The following is a 16,063-nucleotide window of genomic DNA, read 5'->3' as shown; positions in this document are numbered from 1 at the left end:
TCATCTTTTGTAAAGCAGCTTCTACTAAAAGACCAGAATGTCGACTAGGAAAAGAAGGATCCCTTTGGCTCACTCACTTCATATCTTCAGAATGAATATTTAAATTGTTGCTCACATAGGATTTGATGGGAAGAATGGATGGTGAGCAAATCAAATCCATGAGATGTCTTACCCCTTTTTGTGTTCTAAAATGATATTGCTTCTCCTCGTCCTTCCTCCTTTTCTTGCTTACTAAGTCCTAAAGAGCCAGCTGGAAAAAGAGAAGTGAGAATGGGTCTCAAAAGCACCACCATCATTGTAGCCACATGGCCCGGGCTTTGTAATGGGTCCGCAGCAGTCCATCTTACCGGAAAGGAACTTCTCCTGGACTGCATCTTCCCGTAATATAGAGAATGTCAGGCATCCTCTAAAACCAGCTCGAAATGAGCACAATGAGCAGAAATAAGCTGCACCTTCTCGGTTCTTCAGGGACCTGGATGAGGAGAGACTGTGTTAAGCTTCCTTTAGCTTGGAATGGCACAAAATTTTAAGATATTGCACGGTGGTACTTGAGGAAGAAGACCGCATGGGAAACTGCCCCAAAGTAGATCCACTGGTTTCTCAGTACCGTTTATAAAATTCTGCCCTAAATTTCTTCAACCTTCCTCCCACTTCTGGGGAAACATCATCCAGTAGAAAAGTTAAACCCTAGTCTTTTTTCCTAAGCATATACCTACAAACGCATCCAAGCAGCACTAGGGCTCCATTTAGATGTGTATGAGATGCATGCTATGGGCCTAAGCCGCTAGGATTTAACGTGTTGCTTCAGCATACTGGCATTTTAGAGACGCAGTCACGTAGATGCATGTGCTTTGCAAGCATGTTGCCTGGATGCTTATTACATGCTTTTTCAGTATTGCGCTCAATAGCTACCAACACCTAATATAGTAGTGCTGGTATTGCTTGACAAAGGTTACTGTGATAAAGTGTTAAGAGATGGTGTGATCTTTGTTGGCTTGTAACCCTAGCTTTTGTCTTGTAGTTATTAAATAGATCGTCTGTTGGGAGGCTCTTTAAATACCACAGCCAAGAACAGACTTTGGTTTAAGAGGCAAACACCTGGATCTACCTCTAGCAGCTAGCAGAGGCCATGGCAGCTGCAGTCCCTTCTGGAATCTGTTTGCATGTAACATGCAAAGGAGTCCTGGTGACCTACCTCCAAGGCAGCTGCCATCCTGAACGTTTCCTTGGAAAACAGTTATCACCACTGTGGAATGTGAGCAACCAGAAACTGCACAGAAAGAAGGAAAAACCCCGTGGAAGAGATGAAGTCTCAGGGGCCTTCAGCATTTAGCGTTTTCCTAAGTCTTCTTTCTTTCCTTGGATGAATACTGTTATGCTAAAAAGGTTTCTCCAAACTCGACAGGATTTGGGTTTTGGGTTTGTGGACCTTCTTTTTCTGTTATGTCACGGTGAACAGTTTGCTCTCAGTTAACTCACTTTTCCCGGGTGCCTTCACTTTCTCTAATCAACTTCAGGAACTCCCAAACCTATAGTAGAAGAAAAGAAGGCTTTGAGATGACCTGAAATGGACAGATGTTAGCTATTGAAGGGAAGATGTTTCCCGGGAAGAAGGAAAGATGTTTTCTTAGCTAAATACAAAAAGGTGTATCTTCTTGCAGACAGTGGTCCCCTGCAGTGCCCCCAGCCAGAAAGATGATGTGATCAATGCTTTCCTTTTCTATTGTTTTTCTCTTCTCTTTTCTTTTTCCTTCTGTTTCATTTTTTAAAAATTAGGTGCTAGCTTTTTGATAAGACGTTTACATACTATATATCTGAAAGTCCTATAAAATTGATGGGCCTCATTTCCTTTCACAGATAGCAATGGTTAGCCTCTTAGAGAGTTTAAGCTCATAAGAGTTTTTGACGGTGGGGCTGGAAAGATGGTTCACATAATTAAGAGCACTGGCTGCTCTTCCAGAGGTCTTGAGTTCAATTCCCAGCACCCACATGGTGGCTCACAACCATCTATAATGAGATTTGGTGCCCTCTTCTGGTGTGCAGGTATACATATAGGCAGAACACTGTATACATAATAAGTAAATAAATAAATAAATCTTTCAAATACAAAGAATAGACAAAACTTGAGTAAAGAAAAAAAAGGAGGAAAAGAAAGAAAACAACCCAAAAACTCACCTATCGAACACTGTGTCATGTGCTGTTAATATCCAGCACTTGGAAGACAGAGGCAGGAGGATCACAAGTTGGAGGCCAGCCTGGTTTACATATCAGCCTGGCTTATATTTAAAAAAAAAGAAGAAGAAGAAGAAGAAGAAGAAGAAGAAGAAGAAAAAAAAAAGAGTTTCTGACTCTAAAATGATACCCCTAATCTTTCAAACTTAAGGACTTCCCTGGGGCTAAAAAGTAAAAGCGATCTCACTGAAGTAAATGGTATTTAGAGCCACAGTTGGGTAGTTTTTCTGGTGAATTCCAGCACAAAAGCATGGTGAAGGTTAGTTTTGTGGGGTGGAGTGTGTATTGCTTTGGCTCTCACTGAAACCTTAGGAGAGTGTTTTTCCAGCTTAGGTCTTCATACCCCTGAGCCCTCTCACTTTCTTGCTTTGAACCAGAGTTCTTTGACTAAGCAGGTGACTTTAACTTGTCTTTCCCCTTTGCTGTCCCACACACTGAGAATCAAGCTTTTGAACTTAAGTGTAAAGCCCAATGGAATCCCTTGTGAAATGGCTTTTCCTTAATAGCACTATTGTTCAGCCTGATTGCTGTCTTGCAGCTCTTTCCTGCTAAGCAGTGGAGTCATTTCCTTCTCCCTTGGTTTAGAACTGACTTGGAAGATGGAAAAGGTGCATGTATACATAGCGCATTTTATCCTCCCCACTCTTCTCCCGTGGCTCAGTTAGCTCAGAAGATTTGTGATCTCTGAGTCATCCTGGCGGTTTTATGCCATGTCCGATTTACTGGTTTGGTGATTTTTTTTCCTAAATCCTACCTCTACTTTCCATAGTCTTCAACATCTAGAATGTGGTCGCCACTCCATACATGGGAGAGAGGCCATTAACAATTCCCCATGTCCTCTGCAGGTGCCTCTGGTGTGTCCTTGTAAAGAAATGGCCTGGTGTCTTTATCCACCAGGATGCCCTTCCATTTTTCTCTCTTTATCTTCACAACCTAATGCAAATAGAACTTATAGGTCTGGGGAAGTGAACTCCACTTTTCCTTCTGCAGACATTTTACAAGTAACGCTGGCCGGCAACATACCAGCTACTTTTCTATTGCTCTCATAAAACACCGTGACTAAAGAGACCTATAAAAGAAAGTGTTAAATTTGGCCTACTGATTTAGAAGGCTAACGTCCATGGTGGTGAAGTGATCACCTCTTGAATCACAAGCTCTAGGCAGAGAGAGCTATCCGGGCATTGTGAAATTTTCTGAAACCTCAAAATCCATCTCTAGTGACACACCTCCTCCAACAAGGCCACAAGTCCTAATCCCTCCCAATCAGTTCCACCAAGTGGGGGACAAAGTATTTACGCCAATGAGCCTATGGGAGTGGGGAGGTATCCTCATTCAAACCAGCACCCAACACATCGCTTTTCTTGGGTTCTGGAAACATTGACCTGGGATGCGCTCTATCTTTAGTTCTCTGTTCTAGGAAATATTATCAAGTTTCCAGCCTCCAGAACCCTCAAAAAGTTAGATATTTTGAAGCTGGTTGTCAGGGTCTATAAATATTGTTGGCTGCAAACGCAGATGTACTTGCTATGGAAAATTTTTTATGTTTCTCTGTAATTTGGTTTCTAAATGTTAATGGGAGCAAAGTAGTGGACACAAAAACTGTAGATATGCGCCAGAGGACTCCCGGTACACTAATGCTTAGCATTGTTTGTCGGAATCGCTTGTTTGTCTTCCCTTCTGCTCTGTAAGAGATGGGATTATTGACTCTGTATTACAAGATACTGTATTCCCTGTATGTCAATCAATATGTGTCAAATAGCATGGAAATAATGGGCTTAATAAATAATTTTGTAAGAAAGAAGTTTGAAAAAGATACCTCATTGCGATATTGTTTTTAATGCTTCTCAAATGTTCCTACTTCGGCGCCCTTAGAGACTATGGCCGGAACTCAGGCCATTTCTTAAATGACTTAAAAGAAAAGACATCACATATGCTTGCATGTGTGTCAGTGTGCATGTGTGTGTGTGAGTGTGCATGTGTGTGTGAGTGCCTGTGAGTGTGCATGTATGAGTGTGTGTGTGTGGAGTGTGCGTGTGTGTGTTCATTTACTTATGCCTTAAACTTCTTGAGTTGAGAAATCCAAAAAGGGTTCGAAGTTTAAAATAGTCAAGTTCTAGCTTTTAAAGCAGAGACTCAATTAGTGGCCCAGGAAAAGAGAGAATTTCACGTCTGTGCTGCTTCCGGTTTTCACTAGTCTGGAAGAGGATAGGTGATGCCCTGCTTCTGCTGAGCATAGGAAGGAATTGGAAATGATTAACAGTTTAAATAAGCTTTCGTGGTTTCTTCTTTCCTGATAGTTGAGACTTTGAACAAGGCACTGAAAACTAGCCCATGGATGCTGACCACTTGGCTGGGTAGTAACTGGTACTTTTAGCTATTTCTGGAAGTTTTTGAAGTGTAAATCAAGTGTCTTCAGCATAGGTAATAATCAAATTTAACATCCTCCATTCTTATGTTTGCAGCTACATGCCAATATTTTCTACTTAAAATGCATCATTATTTGGTTGCATCTTCCTGGCAGCTTTGCACTTGATGAGAATTCAACTTTTTAAATGAACTGTTTAGTCTTGTTAATAGGCAGAAAGCCGATGCTTATTCTTGGAACCAAATTAGGGAAGTTGGCTTCTTTCTGAGAAAGCTATGGTACTCTGGAGGGATTTAGTTAAATGTGAATTTGGTCAATTAGCCTTATCGCTGTTTTTTTTTTTTCCTTTGGTTTTTGGTTTTTCAACAGGGTTTCTCTGTAGCTTTAGAGCCTGTCCTGGAACTTGCTCTCTAGATCAGGCTGGCCTAGAACTCACGGAGATCCCGGTTTCCACTGCCCAAGTGCTGGATTAAAAAAGTGCTTTCACCACCTCCCAGCTGCCTTCCTTCACACTGTAAACACAGCAGCAAATGAAGTGGTTTACTTTACACTGAAGTCTCTACCTACAAGGGAGGCCAAGAAAGGCACAGAGCTGAGCTTCTGGTGTTTTTCAGATACCATAGCTCTCCAAATACACGTTTATCATTCAGTTCTCGAAGATCTCTGAGGTACCGCTCTGTGAAGTAGTAAACCAATGTGATGGATGGGACTTTCATGTCCAGATTTTTATTTCTTTTATGATTTGTGTAGACTTCTTTTAAAACTGCATGAGTGGACCACTATAATAATGTTATAATTTATAATGCATATGACATATTAAATGATTAAATGAGCAGGGTAGATTGTAATAAATCATTTCAGATGATCTCGTTAATAATGAAAGAAAGTCACTACCATAATCTTGTTTCCTAAAAAACAATGCTAATGTGTTACTGTTAAATTTGCATTCCAGGAGCCTCTGGAGTGCTGTAACTTAGGTGGGCACCACTGCCAGTATTTTAAATACACAGATCAGTTGACAGTCTGAAAGGAAGTTATCTGAACGCATAGATAAAGTGTTAGACAACGTTGTTGCCTATATATCTACACAGCAACAGCAACAGATGGTGTCCTAGGAACTTTTCTGTTGTCTTTAGAAATGTTTATACATGCTTATATTGTTGCTTTTGGGGAGCTTTTTTTTAAAAAAAACTATTAAAATGCTTTCGGCTTTAGTGTTATTTTTAATCCTTCCTAGCAATCCAGCAAAGTAGGGATGAGTCACGGCTGTCTTGCCCATATCAGTTGAAAACAGAGAAAGGCTCCCTCATCATCACTCAAAGCTCCATGGCTGAGAGGTTACAGAACTGGAATTTAAAAAGCAAAACTGAGCTGGGCGGTGATGGCGCACACCTTTAATCCCAGCACTTGGGAGGCAGAGATGGGCGGATCTCTGTGAGTTCGAGGCCAGCCTGGTCTACAAGAGCTAGTTCCAGGACAGGCTCCAAAACTACAGAGAAACCCTGTCTTGAAAAACAAAAACAAACAAACAGAAAAACAAAAACAAAAGCAAAACTGTTGGTTCTTGGTGTCTCTTGACCAGTGTACTATGTGAAACAATCATTCAAATATTTTCTGTAAAGTGTACCCAGAGAAGCAATAGAAGGATATTTTAGTGACTTAAAAAAAGATCTTTATCAAAAAACAGAAAAAAATATCCCAGCAGGTCAAGATTATTACTAGGGAGGGTAGTAGGGGGTGGGGGGCTAAGGAAGGACATTGGAGAATATGTGGTGATTTAATAGGAATTTTGAAGAGGAAGAGGAGCCCCTAGGACAGCAGTTCTCTGAGCTGGAGGTCTCCATGCTGAAAGGCCTTTGAATTGTAGCAGATTCTCTGTTGCAGTGGGAATTGGCAAACACTAGTGGAAACTTACATTGTCTCATGTATGCACATCGGTCTTCAGAGACCAATGTTTATACAATTGAAAAAATTCTTTGGGAGGGGGGAACATTAACTACACTTGTTGTGGGATAATGTGGCCAAAATTTTAGCCTCTTAATCCTCACAAACATTGAGTTCCCTGTGGCTGGAAGAGACCCTGAGAACTTTCAAAACAGGGAAATAATAGAATCCCTCTGGGGAGGTCCCTAAGGTTAGCCTCCAGCACTGACCTTTGAGCTAACCCAATCAAGGCCTCCTTTCCCCCTCTGAGCTGCCCTGTGCAGGCCTGACCAATCTCTGCCAACATGGCCTCCCTTTTGCAGGGTGACTTCAGGTTAACAAAAGAATAAGAGAAGATTCCTCTAACTATGGAATGCTATAAAATACAGCTTTAAAGAATAAAACATGATGTAGGTGGGTCTTCTATCTATCTGTTGCTTTCATTGGTTAATTAATAAAGAAACTGCTTGGGCTGATAGGTCAGAACATATTTGGGCTTTTCCATTTGGGGACATGTTAACTGGATCACTGAGTCCCAGTGTTACACACTTTGGGTGTGATTTTTTTTTCTGGTATTCTTCTTTTATAGATAAATATAGCCTAATAGAGTCTCCTTCAAATTTCTACCAATTAGCCCTATGTTCAAGCCTTTCTTCTTTCTGTCTGCCTCCCTCCGTGCTCATTCTAGTCACGCTCTCCTCCTTGATGAGATGTTGTTACGGGAAAGTAATGGGGCTGCAAAGCCAATGGATCGGAATGCTAACCTGGGTCTCTCTCCGTGGTCATATGGAAACATGCAAAGGGCCATATTACTGAAATAAAGTGGAGACAATATTAAGTACCTCATAATGGGCATATTCTAGTACATCAGCCGATTAACTGCAAAAGAGGATTTTGCTTGGCTACACAGAAGGCATTTGCCATCTGCTCTTGGAGTCTACTGAAGGGAGCTTCTTCTGACAAAAAAATCAGAGGAGGAAAACCCTATTCCTGCCAGGTAAACAGCCCTGTGGCCTTCAAGAGGAAGGATGACTCCCTGACTGGTCATGGGAAATACAGAACTGTTTGTCATTTCTTCATTGATTGATTGTAAGGAAATAAATGCAAATCACCTTGGCTATGATAACTGCCCTAAGTATTTAAGCTTTTTCCATAGACATTCTTTCCTTCCTAAAAGCGCATTTTGTCTGGTGGCCAACAATGCTAATCTTAGAAAAACTGACTTCTCTGCTTTCTAGAATAATCATCAGACATCATCAGCGAAAATAAAGTTTTTCTTTTAGTTGGCAGAGGGCTACAGTACATCTTTGGAGTAAATGGAAGCCAGGGACAGAGACCTGAGAGCTGAACACAGGTGTAATTGGTCTTTCATTTTTTTTTTTTTTTGACGTGGTTGCAGTATGAAGTCAAAGGCAGCACCGCTATCAGTTACTGCCACGAGACCATGACCGGATGGGTGCATGATGTCCTGGGTCGGAACTGGGCTTGCTTTACTGGCAAGAAGATGGCAAGTCCTTTGGAGAAGTTTAACGTGAACATGGCAAACCTTGGAAGTCTCCAGGAAAAGTGAGTTGTGGTGAGGGATGTGTCCACGTAGCTTTGTCTTTTGGTACGTGTGGTATCAGTGTGTTTACTTTGAGCAATTGCAATTTTGGCTTATGAACTTAGCCGTGTTACATAAAACTGTACTGGAACTCTATGTGGACTCATAGGAGAAAGGTAATATTTCAACAAGTTTCAATAAAACGGGGAGTGGTTAAAACTAAAAAGAACGATCAGAGGAGCAAAATTGTTAATGACTAGTAGAGAAAAATTATTTCACTGGCTGTGGTATAGTAATGTATTTAATTATATGTATATGATAATGGTACAATGAGTGACCAGGTAATGCAACAAACTGGAAATACAGCAAAGAGCTGAAGTTAAAGTTCTTGGTATTTCTGCAAGGTCAATGCCCGGCAATCACATAGAAGCATGGCAGACTGGGTGGCCTAAAGGAGAGTTTTCTTTGCTGTGCATTTTGAAGGCTACAACTTGGTTTCTTCCTTGCTTGCTGCTGGTGCCTCCTCTCACTATCTCCTTATTTGGTCTTCTTTGCTTTATCCTAAACTTTTCGTCTCAGGACCTTAACTAAGCTAGACCAGTGCCCACGCTAATGACCTAATTTAGCTCTTATCACCTCTTTAAAGAGCTGATTCCAAATCCAATCTCAAGCTAAGAAATTGGATGTAAGGGTTTTAAGTATGGCCTTTTACCTCCCTACTTATTATTTGAAATTATAATATATTTGCAGTATTTCTCCCTTTCTTATCCAAGGGATACAATTCAACTTATAAAATGCAGTTACTGTGTTCATTGATTCAGGTATCTGCCATAAGGAACCACAAAAAGAAGAATTTCCAGACATTATCAGTTTTGCAAGAGGGAGGACCAACAAATATTTCCTTTTCCATTTTGTGTAGTTGTAAAAGCCACCAAAAGTACACAGACCCAACAGTCCAGGCCAAGTGACCTCGGTGAGGAGCACCTGCAGCAGAGAGGTCATAAGAGATGTGGCTGGAGAGATGACTTACTCTTACCTCTCAGTGGCCAGAATGAAAACAATGCATTCCTCCTTTTGAGTTCAGTTTAAGTGGATTTATATAGCAAGGTTCTTTTTAAAAAAAATTTTTTAATAGAAATCTTAGTTTTTAGTTTCCTTCATTTTTTAAAAAATGTGTATTGGTGTTTTTTCTGCTTGTATGTCAGTGTGCCGCAAACTTGCCTTATGTCCCTGGAGGCCAGAGTTACAAATCATTGGGTGTTGCCATGTGGGTGCTGGGGATCGAACCCAGGTCCTCTGGAAGAGCAGCCTGTGCTACTAACCCCCGAGCCAGCTCTCCAGCTCTTGTAGCGTGGTTCTGTAGCATCATAGTTTCCCAAACGCTGTCCATTTTGTATGCTTTCTGCTGTGCTATACACAGGTAGGCCTGGCTAGACCTTTCAAATATTGCACCATTTGGTAAAGAATCTCCCTATAATGCCTTCTACTTAAAATAAACATTTGTGATCAAACTAACTTTAGGATCTCTTTCAGCTTTTACCTATCTGTTACCTAATATTCAATACATTATTTCAATTTATTTATATCTGCTCTTTGAGAATTTCATGCATGTATATAATGTATTTTTCTCATATCTACCCTCCACTCACCCAATGCAACTTCTCCTAGACTACCCTCCCATGGTCCCTTCAAATTTCCTAGCTGTTTCTTTCCTTTGTAGCTCACTGGATCCGGTTTGAACTGCATCCTTCTCTGAGCTGGGCAACTTTTCTGAGACCACACCCCTGAGGAAACCTGACCCTTCCTCCTCAGCAGCCTCAGCTGGCAGTAGCTCTGAGCTAGGGATGTGGTCACAGGAGTCCCACCCCAAACATACTGGAATGCTGGCTAACTTGATTTTCATTTTAATCTCCTTGACTCTTGAGTGCCAGAAGTAGCGTTTAAGAGCTATAGTGGCATCCTGTCATTGCCGTAATGCATTTATCAGCATACGAAGCTATCCTGGCTATTATGATCAAGTGAGGGAAGTAGGGAGCAAGCTTCTCAAGACTTTACCAGTCTGAAAATAGCAGGCTTGATGGAAAATATTTTAAACTATTTCACTGAACATTTTGAAATTTACTCTTGTGTCTAAAGAAATTTAAAAAAAAAAGAACTTGTCGCTTTTTTTCATTGTTGGGTTAAGGTCAGAATAAGCTTTTCTAATAAAGGTTGCTTTGCAGCCTCTGGAAGGAGCTATGATTAAAATGGTTATCAACGTGGATGCGCATCTTTCTTTGCAGTGTTCTCTGTTTCCCTGGATCTGGCAGAACACTTTCTCTACATATGTGAAAGAAGTTTCCAGAGTGCCTGAATTAGGTGTTTCTTGCGCTGGGCACATCTAATGTTGTCTAACAGAATATTGGTGACATTCTTGAATGATGAGTTACAGCTGCTCAACCCCAGAGTGTTTTACAGTGGGAGGATAAGGGTCACTTATATAATTGCTGTCTGTGGACACACAGGTTTGACAAAGGTTGGAATTCGGTGAATAATTAACATAAAAAAATCATGCTGTTTCTATGTTATTTTCATATCTGTGGCCAAGCATTTCACATAAAGCAGACACGTGATTCTCATGTTAGTGTCTGTCTGAATCACATGCAGAACTTATTTCAGATTCTGATTTCAGCGATCTGAGCTGAATATTATCCTCATTTCTTAAAAGGTCTCAGATATTGCTGCTATTACCAGTTTTTAATACTCAGGGCATAAAGCACCTATGTGGAATAATATTTAGGAATTGTGTATTTATAAAGCATGTGTTCATTACAGATACTTTTGTTTCTGTGCTTTAGTTCATGTAGCGTATTATAAATGTGCACTTTGAAAGGGCCCACGTAGGGGCTGGGGCTTGGCTTAGCAGATAGAGTAGCTGCCTAGTATGCATAGAGTCCTGGATTCTGTACTCAGAGCTGCATTAGCCAGGCATGGTGATGCGTGCCTATAATCCCATCACTCAGAAAGTAAAGACTGGAGGAGCCGAAGTACCAAGCCATCTTTGGATGCATAACAATTTTGAGTTCAGAGCACGTCTCAATAAACAAACAAACAAATAAATAAATAGGGCATTCAGAAAAGCTAATACTCTCTGCCAACTAAAAAAAATAAATAGGGCTGCCAGGTGGCGGTGGTGCACGCCTTTAATCCCAGCACTCAGGAGGCAGAGCAGGCTCTGTGAGTTTAAGGCCAACCTGGTCTACAGGAGTTAGTTCCAGAACAGGCTCCAAAGCCACAGAGAAACCCTGCCTTGAAAAAGTAAGTAAGTAAATAAATAAATAAATAAATAAATAAATATAGATTTAAAAATAAATTATATATAGACTTTTACAAAAATTAATTTTGTATAAACTGTACCTTTAAAAATTAATGCAATGTAAATTCTCTTCACATCACTAAGTAATCTTCTATATATTCTCTAGCATGAAATACATATAAATGAAGTATCATTTGCATTAATAAGTTCCTTATTTTAGGACACTGATGTAGGTTGTTTCGAATCTATCTCTATCATATAAGTATTCTCCTGAGTGTTGTCATACACCCTGCTTGGCTAACTTGAAGTTTTGTGGGAGACATAGCAGCTTTCAGCCCTTCTGTGTTCCTCAGAGACCACACCACTCCCCACCTTGATGCACTGTCTATCAGTTTTACTGGCGAGTAGCTTCCCCAGAGAAGACTACATCTGAAGCTCTGTCCTTTTCCCACAGATTCTCCACTAGGCTCTACAGTTACGACCACAGCTTTGTGAAGGCCATCAACACTGTTCAGAAGTCTTGGACCGCTACCACCTACAAGGAATACGAGAAACTGAGCCTGAGAGATCTGGTCAGGAGAAGTGGTGGCCAGAATCAAAGGATCCCAAGGTAACACGTCCCCTCCCTTGTCACTAGTCACGTCAGTACTGAAGGTCACCCTCCCTCCACTCAAGCTTCACCTGGATGGCTCATCTTTGAACTAGCAGTCCAAGTTTTTCCTCCACCTTCCTTCATATTCAAGTATATTTGCCCAAGTTGTGTTTGGGAGTCTTTCCTGTGCTGTTGGTTTACATCCATTCCCCACTCTCTTTATTCCTGTATCTTGTCTTCTCTCTTCTTCTGGTCATTTTTAGACATTCTTTGAAGTGTTGCCAATTTCATTTTCCTGTCCCCAGCTACAGTTGTTACAGACTGCAATCGAATGACTAGACTCATGCTTGGTACCCGAGGTCATCTAAATGGGACCATAACTGTGTTACTAGGTAACCTGCTTTCGAAAACTATGATAAACATTCTTAGAAACTTTTTTTTTATATTACCTCCATTTTATCCCACCACTACCTCTCAGCCTGCTAATCATAACTGTCACATTCGCCACTGAAAAAATCTGAAATCTAGGTGCTTTAAGGTCCAGGAAAAAATAATAACAACTTATTTCTCAGTACACCTCCACCCCTCCCCACCTCCTCGGCTTTGGTAGCATCTGCCAGTTTTTGTTTGGATACCTCATCTTCCTGCTTTTGGAAGATATATTGTTTTGTATTCCTCTGAGTAAAAATGTGAGTATTCTACATTCCCTTTCTAGAACTGTGGCTGGCTCTAGATAGGAGTGGATTTGTGGTACCTTAGCATTTGTTAAGCATCTGAGGTTATTCCTGTGATGTCAAGCTTTTCTTCAGAAGAAATCATCATGGTTAAAGACAAGGGAATTAGAGACGAATAGAGAGATTATGGGGTTGATAAGTTATTTAGGATGATTATTTTCTCTTGATATGAAAATATTCTTCCATTCTCAAGACATTCATAGGTTATTCCTGGATATTTATAGAATCTGTGATTTTTTTATATAATTGAAATAAGCCATCCATTCAAAGATGGAGTTCTTTGAACTAGCTGAGATATACCTCTAATTTTTGTGTCTGTGGACTAATGACCCATGTTCAATGAAATTTTTTAAACTATGAGACACTGTGGACTTTTTCTTATCCAACTAATAACACCCTTCCCATAATTGTGCCCCTTTCAAAAGACTGTGCTATGGTATTTCTCAAAGCCTGTTCTAGAGGCTTCTAGTGTATGAGTTGCTTTGGTCAAAACTGGGACAAAGAATGTTCATAGTATACCCTTCCTGGATTTATTAAGCAGAGTTCTAATGATCTATGAGAAAACATTGAGCTTGTTTAACAGAAACCTAAGGCAGAGGGGATTCACAATGGAAGCAGGGGCTTGCTGTCTGAGAGTGTGAGCCTCAAGCTACAGTTCTGTTACGTGTTACATGATGTGCTTCAGGGGGACTCTTTTTCCTTTTAGACTCTGTCTGCACACCAGCTGTTGTATTATGAAAAGTTATTACCATTAAAGTGCCATAGAAAGTTCAAGATAAAGACGGAAGTCGTATGGAGAGGGAACTATTAAAGCAAATATGGAAGTCTGATTGCATGATTTCTAGTAGGATATTTATATCTAAATTGATTCTGCTGTAAATGTATAGTTGTTGTAGTAGAAAGTCTCATATTATTAAGCTGAGGCTTCAGAAGTCAGGGAACTGATGCAATCACACACAAATACTATCACTTCTGAGCAATTCGCTGATACAGAGATTTCACTCTACGCAGACACTCATTCTGAAATGGACATTTCACCGGATCCCTAAAGCATTGAGGCCCAAGGCATTAAGACCAGATAATGGGCAGTAACTCTAACGTGTTTCTAATTCTCATGTTAATACCCTAAACTCCTCTCTCTTTCTGTTTGTGCCCATATAATGTTGCTTCCCAACTTTTATTTTCTTTAGTATGTGTGTGTTACGACCAAATGCTCTTCCTTATGGGATGGAAGAAAGACAGAATTTAGCGATTCAATGTATAGTTTGTACTGGAAATCATTTCACAGTGCCAGCATCTCATTTAGTACTCTTAGTGACGTGTACAATGGCGACAGTAATTATCATAGTTATCGTTTACATTTTTGAGTTATTCTTATTATTATATTGAATTTTTGTAAAGATTCTTTGAAATAGGTATGAGTGTATCTATTATTCTTAAAAATAAACAGTAGTATGCCAGGCAGGGGTGGCCCATGGCTTTAAATCTTAGCACTTGAAAGGCAGAGGCAGGTGAATCTCTGTGAGTTCAAGACCAGCCTGGTCTAAAAGAACTAGTTCCAGGACAGGCTCCAAAGCTACAGAGAAACCGTGTCTTGAAAAACAAAAAACAAAACAACAACAACAAAAAAGAATAAAGTGTAGTTTGTGACATTACAGTTTTTTGCAGAATGTCACATAGTAAGTGTGAAGACATCGCCACCTCTTAAGTCAAACACCAGTTAGTCCAAGGTTTTCTCTAAAACATCTAAATGAAGATCTTTAACCTGGGTCTCCTTTCTTGATCAACGTCTCCCAAAATAAGAGAATGTTACTATTCAAGTATATTTAAAGTAGCTTTCATGGTACAAGGAAAATGAGTAGATCCTGAACATCTGTCATAACTGAACGCTCTTTGTGCAGCCGAGCTCTGTAACTGACATGCTGTGTAATGGCCACGTTGAGCCACTCATGGGACAAGTGATCTCTCGTTCTCCATGAAGACACTAGCTACTGTGGCTTAAACCTTGGAATCAGAGGTTAGGAGATGATCTTCTAAGGAAAGACTTTATGTTGGTATTAAATTTATCTATATATTTCCATTCTAGGCCCAAACCTGCCCCGATGACTGCTGAAATACAGAAACAGATCTTAAATCTGCCAGAATCTTGGGACTGGAGAGACGTAAATGGTGTCAATTTTGTTAGCCCCGTCCGTAACCAAGGTAAAACTAGCAACAGTTTGAGTTTTCATCAAGTTGCCCCAAGCTGTTGGTAACGGAGTGCTCATTGTATATTAGGCTCTAGAGTGGACTTAAGGACACAGGGAAGGGATGGCATGGTCTTTCTACTTTAGTAAACAGATGGAGACCACGTGCTGTGGAGACTGAGGAGGGAGAACTGCCAATTGGTAGGTAGCCTACACTACAGAGTGTATTTAAAAAAATCATTTAAAAAAAGTGCCCTTTGAATTCTTACTCACTTCCTTTGAGTTAATGACCAAATTTGCTAAAAATTTCCCGGAGCTCATCATTTCTCAGAATGGATTTCATAAGAGTGGTAAGTAGACTTCACTTACCTGGCTGCTAGGAGACTCTTTAGTGGAAAGAAATAATTGATTTTTTTCTCTGATAATTTTTATTACTTTATAAATAATAGGAATCAAAATTTCCACTTCCTCCCCTCCTACCATTTCCCTCCCCCTCCCCCTCCCCCTCCATTAAACTGGTCTTCTTTCCAATGGAAGTTAAGCTGGTTTGTTGAATCTCTTCTGCTATCTGTCCTCCTGTTTCTCCCGCTATGTGATCTTTAATCACTACACAAGCTTAGATTTCTTAAGCTGTATATGGACATTTCATTTTATATCAAAATATGGCTTCTGATAGAAAGGACTGACTCAGTTTCCTAAGCCATGAGTTGATTTAGCTTTGCAATTATAAAACTTCCTTTAACTGCACTTGATGACAGAGAATCTTACTTTCCTAACTTTAACTCAACAATTGCATAGAGACTCATTACAGATTATATAACCAATCTCCAGCTATAAAGCTTTCTGAAAACTTTGGTGTTGCTAAAATAAGTTTCAAAGTTTGTTAACATGTTAGATTACAGATTTTTTTAAAGTGTCAAACACATTTAATTCAAAGATAATTTACTTGTTACTTACTATAAAATATAAAACGTCAACAACAACAAAATAGTTTTCTCTGTAGACGTTGCAATTTTGCTAAAGGAGACTGACTAACTCTGCACATACCCTCAACAATTTTAATAAATATTCAAGTTTTCAACATTTTTCAAAATACCAAATAAATTAGCCATAGTTTTGTCAAATGAAGATCATAATTACGAATGTATGACTTTGAAAGATAAATTCTTCCTCTTTTCTAGAAATATATTTGT

The 16,063-nt window shown here is 39.9% G+C and overlaps 1 protein-coding gene across 2 annotated transcripts in view; it reads left to right on the top strand.

The window, feature by feature from the left end:
• The window catches only part of Ctsc (cathepsin C), a 31,393-nt gene that overhangs the window by 8,233 nt on the left and 7,097 nt on the right, over window positions 1-16,063 (top strand). The window contains exons 3-5 of one of the 2 annotated variants that reach the window (XM_075953239.1): window positions 7,920-8,086; window positions 11,813-11,968; window positions 14,771-14,886. In XM_075953239.1, the coding sequence (XP_075809354.1) occupies window positions 7,920-8,086; window positions 11,813-11,968; window positions 14,771-14,886 (439 nt within the window). Of the gene's footprint in view, window positions 1-1,021; window positions 2,285-7,919; window positions 8,087-11,812; window positions 11,969-14,770; window positions 14,887-16,063 lie in introns of those variants that run through there. The other variant, XM_075953240.1, reaches the window with a different exon arrangement.

Source organism: Microtus pennsylvanicus, chromosome 18, assembly GCF_037038515.1.
Source record: "Microtus pennsylvanicus isolate mMicPen1 chromosome 18, mMicPen1.hap1, whole genome shotgun sequence".
NCBI lineage: Eukaryota > Metazoa > Chordata > Mammalia > Rodentia > Cricetidae > Microtus > Microtus pennsylvanicus.
The sequence above is the reverse complement of the archived record's forward strand: the minus strand, read 5'-3'. Positions and strand labels throughout refer to the sequence as shown.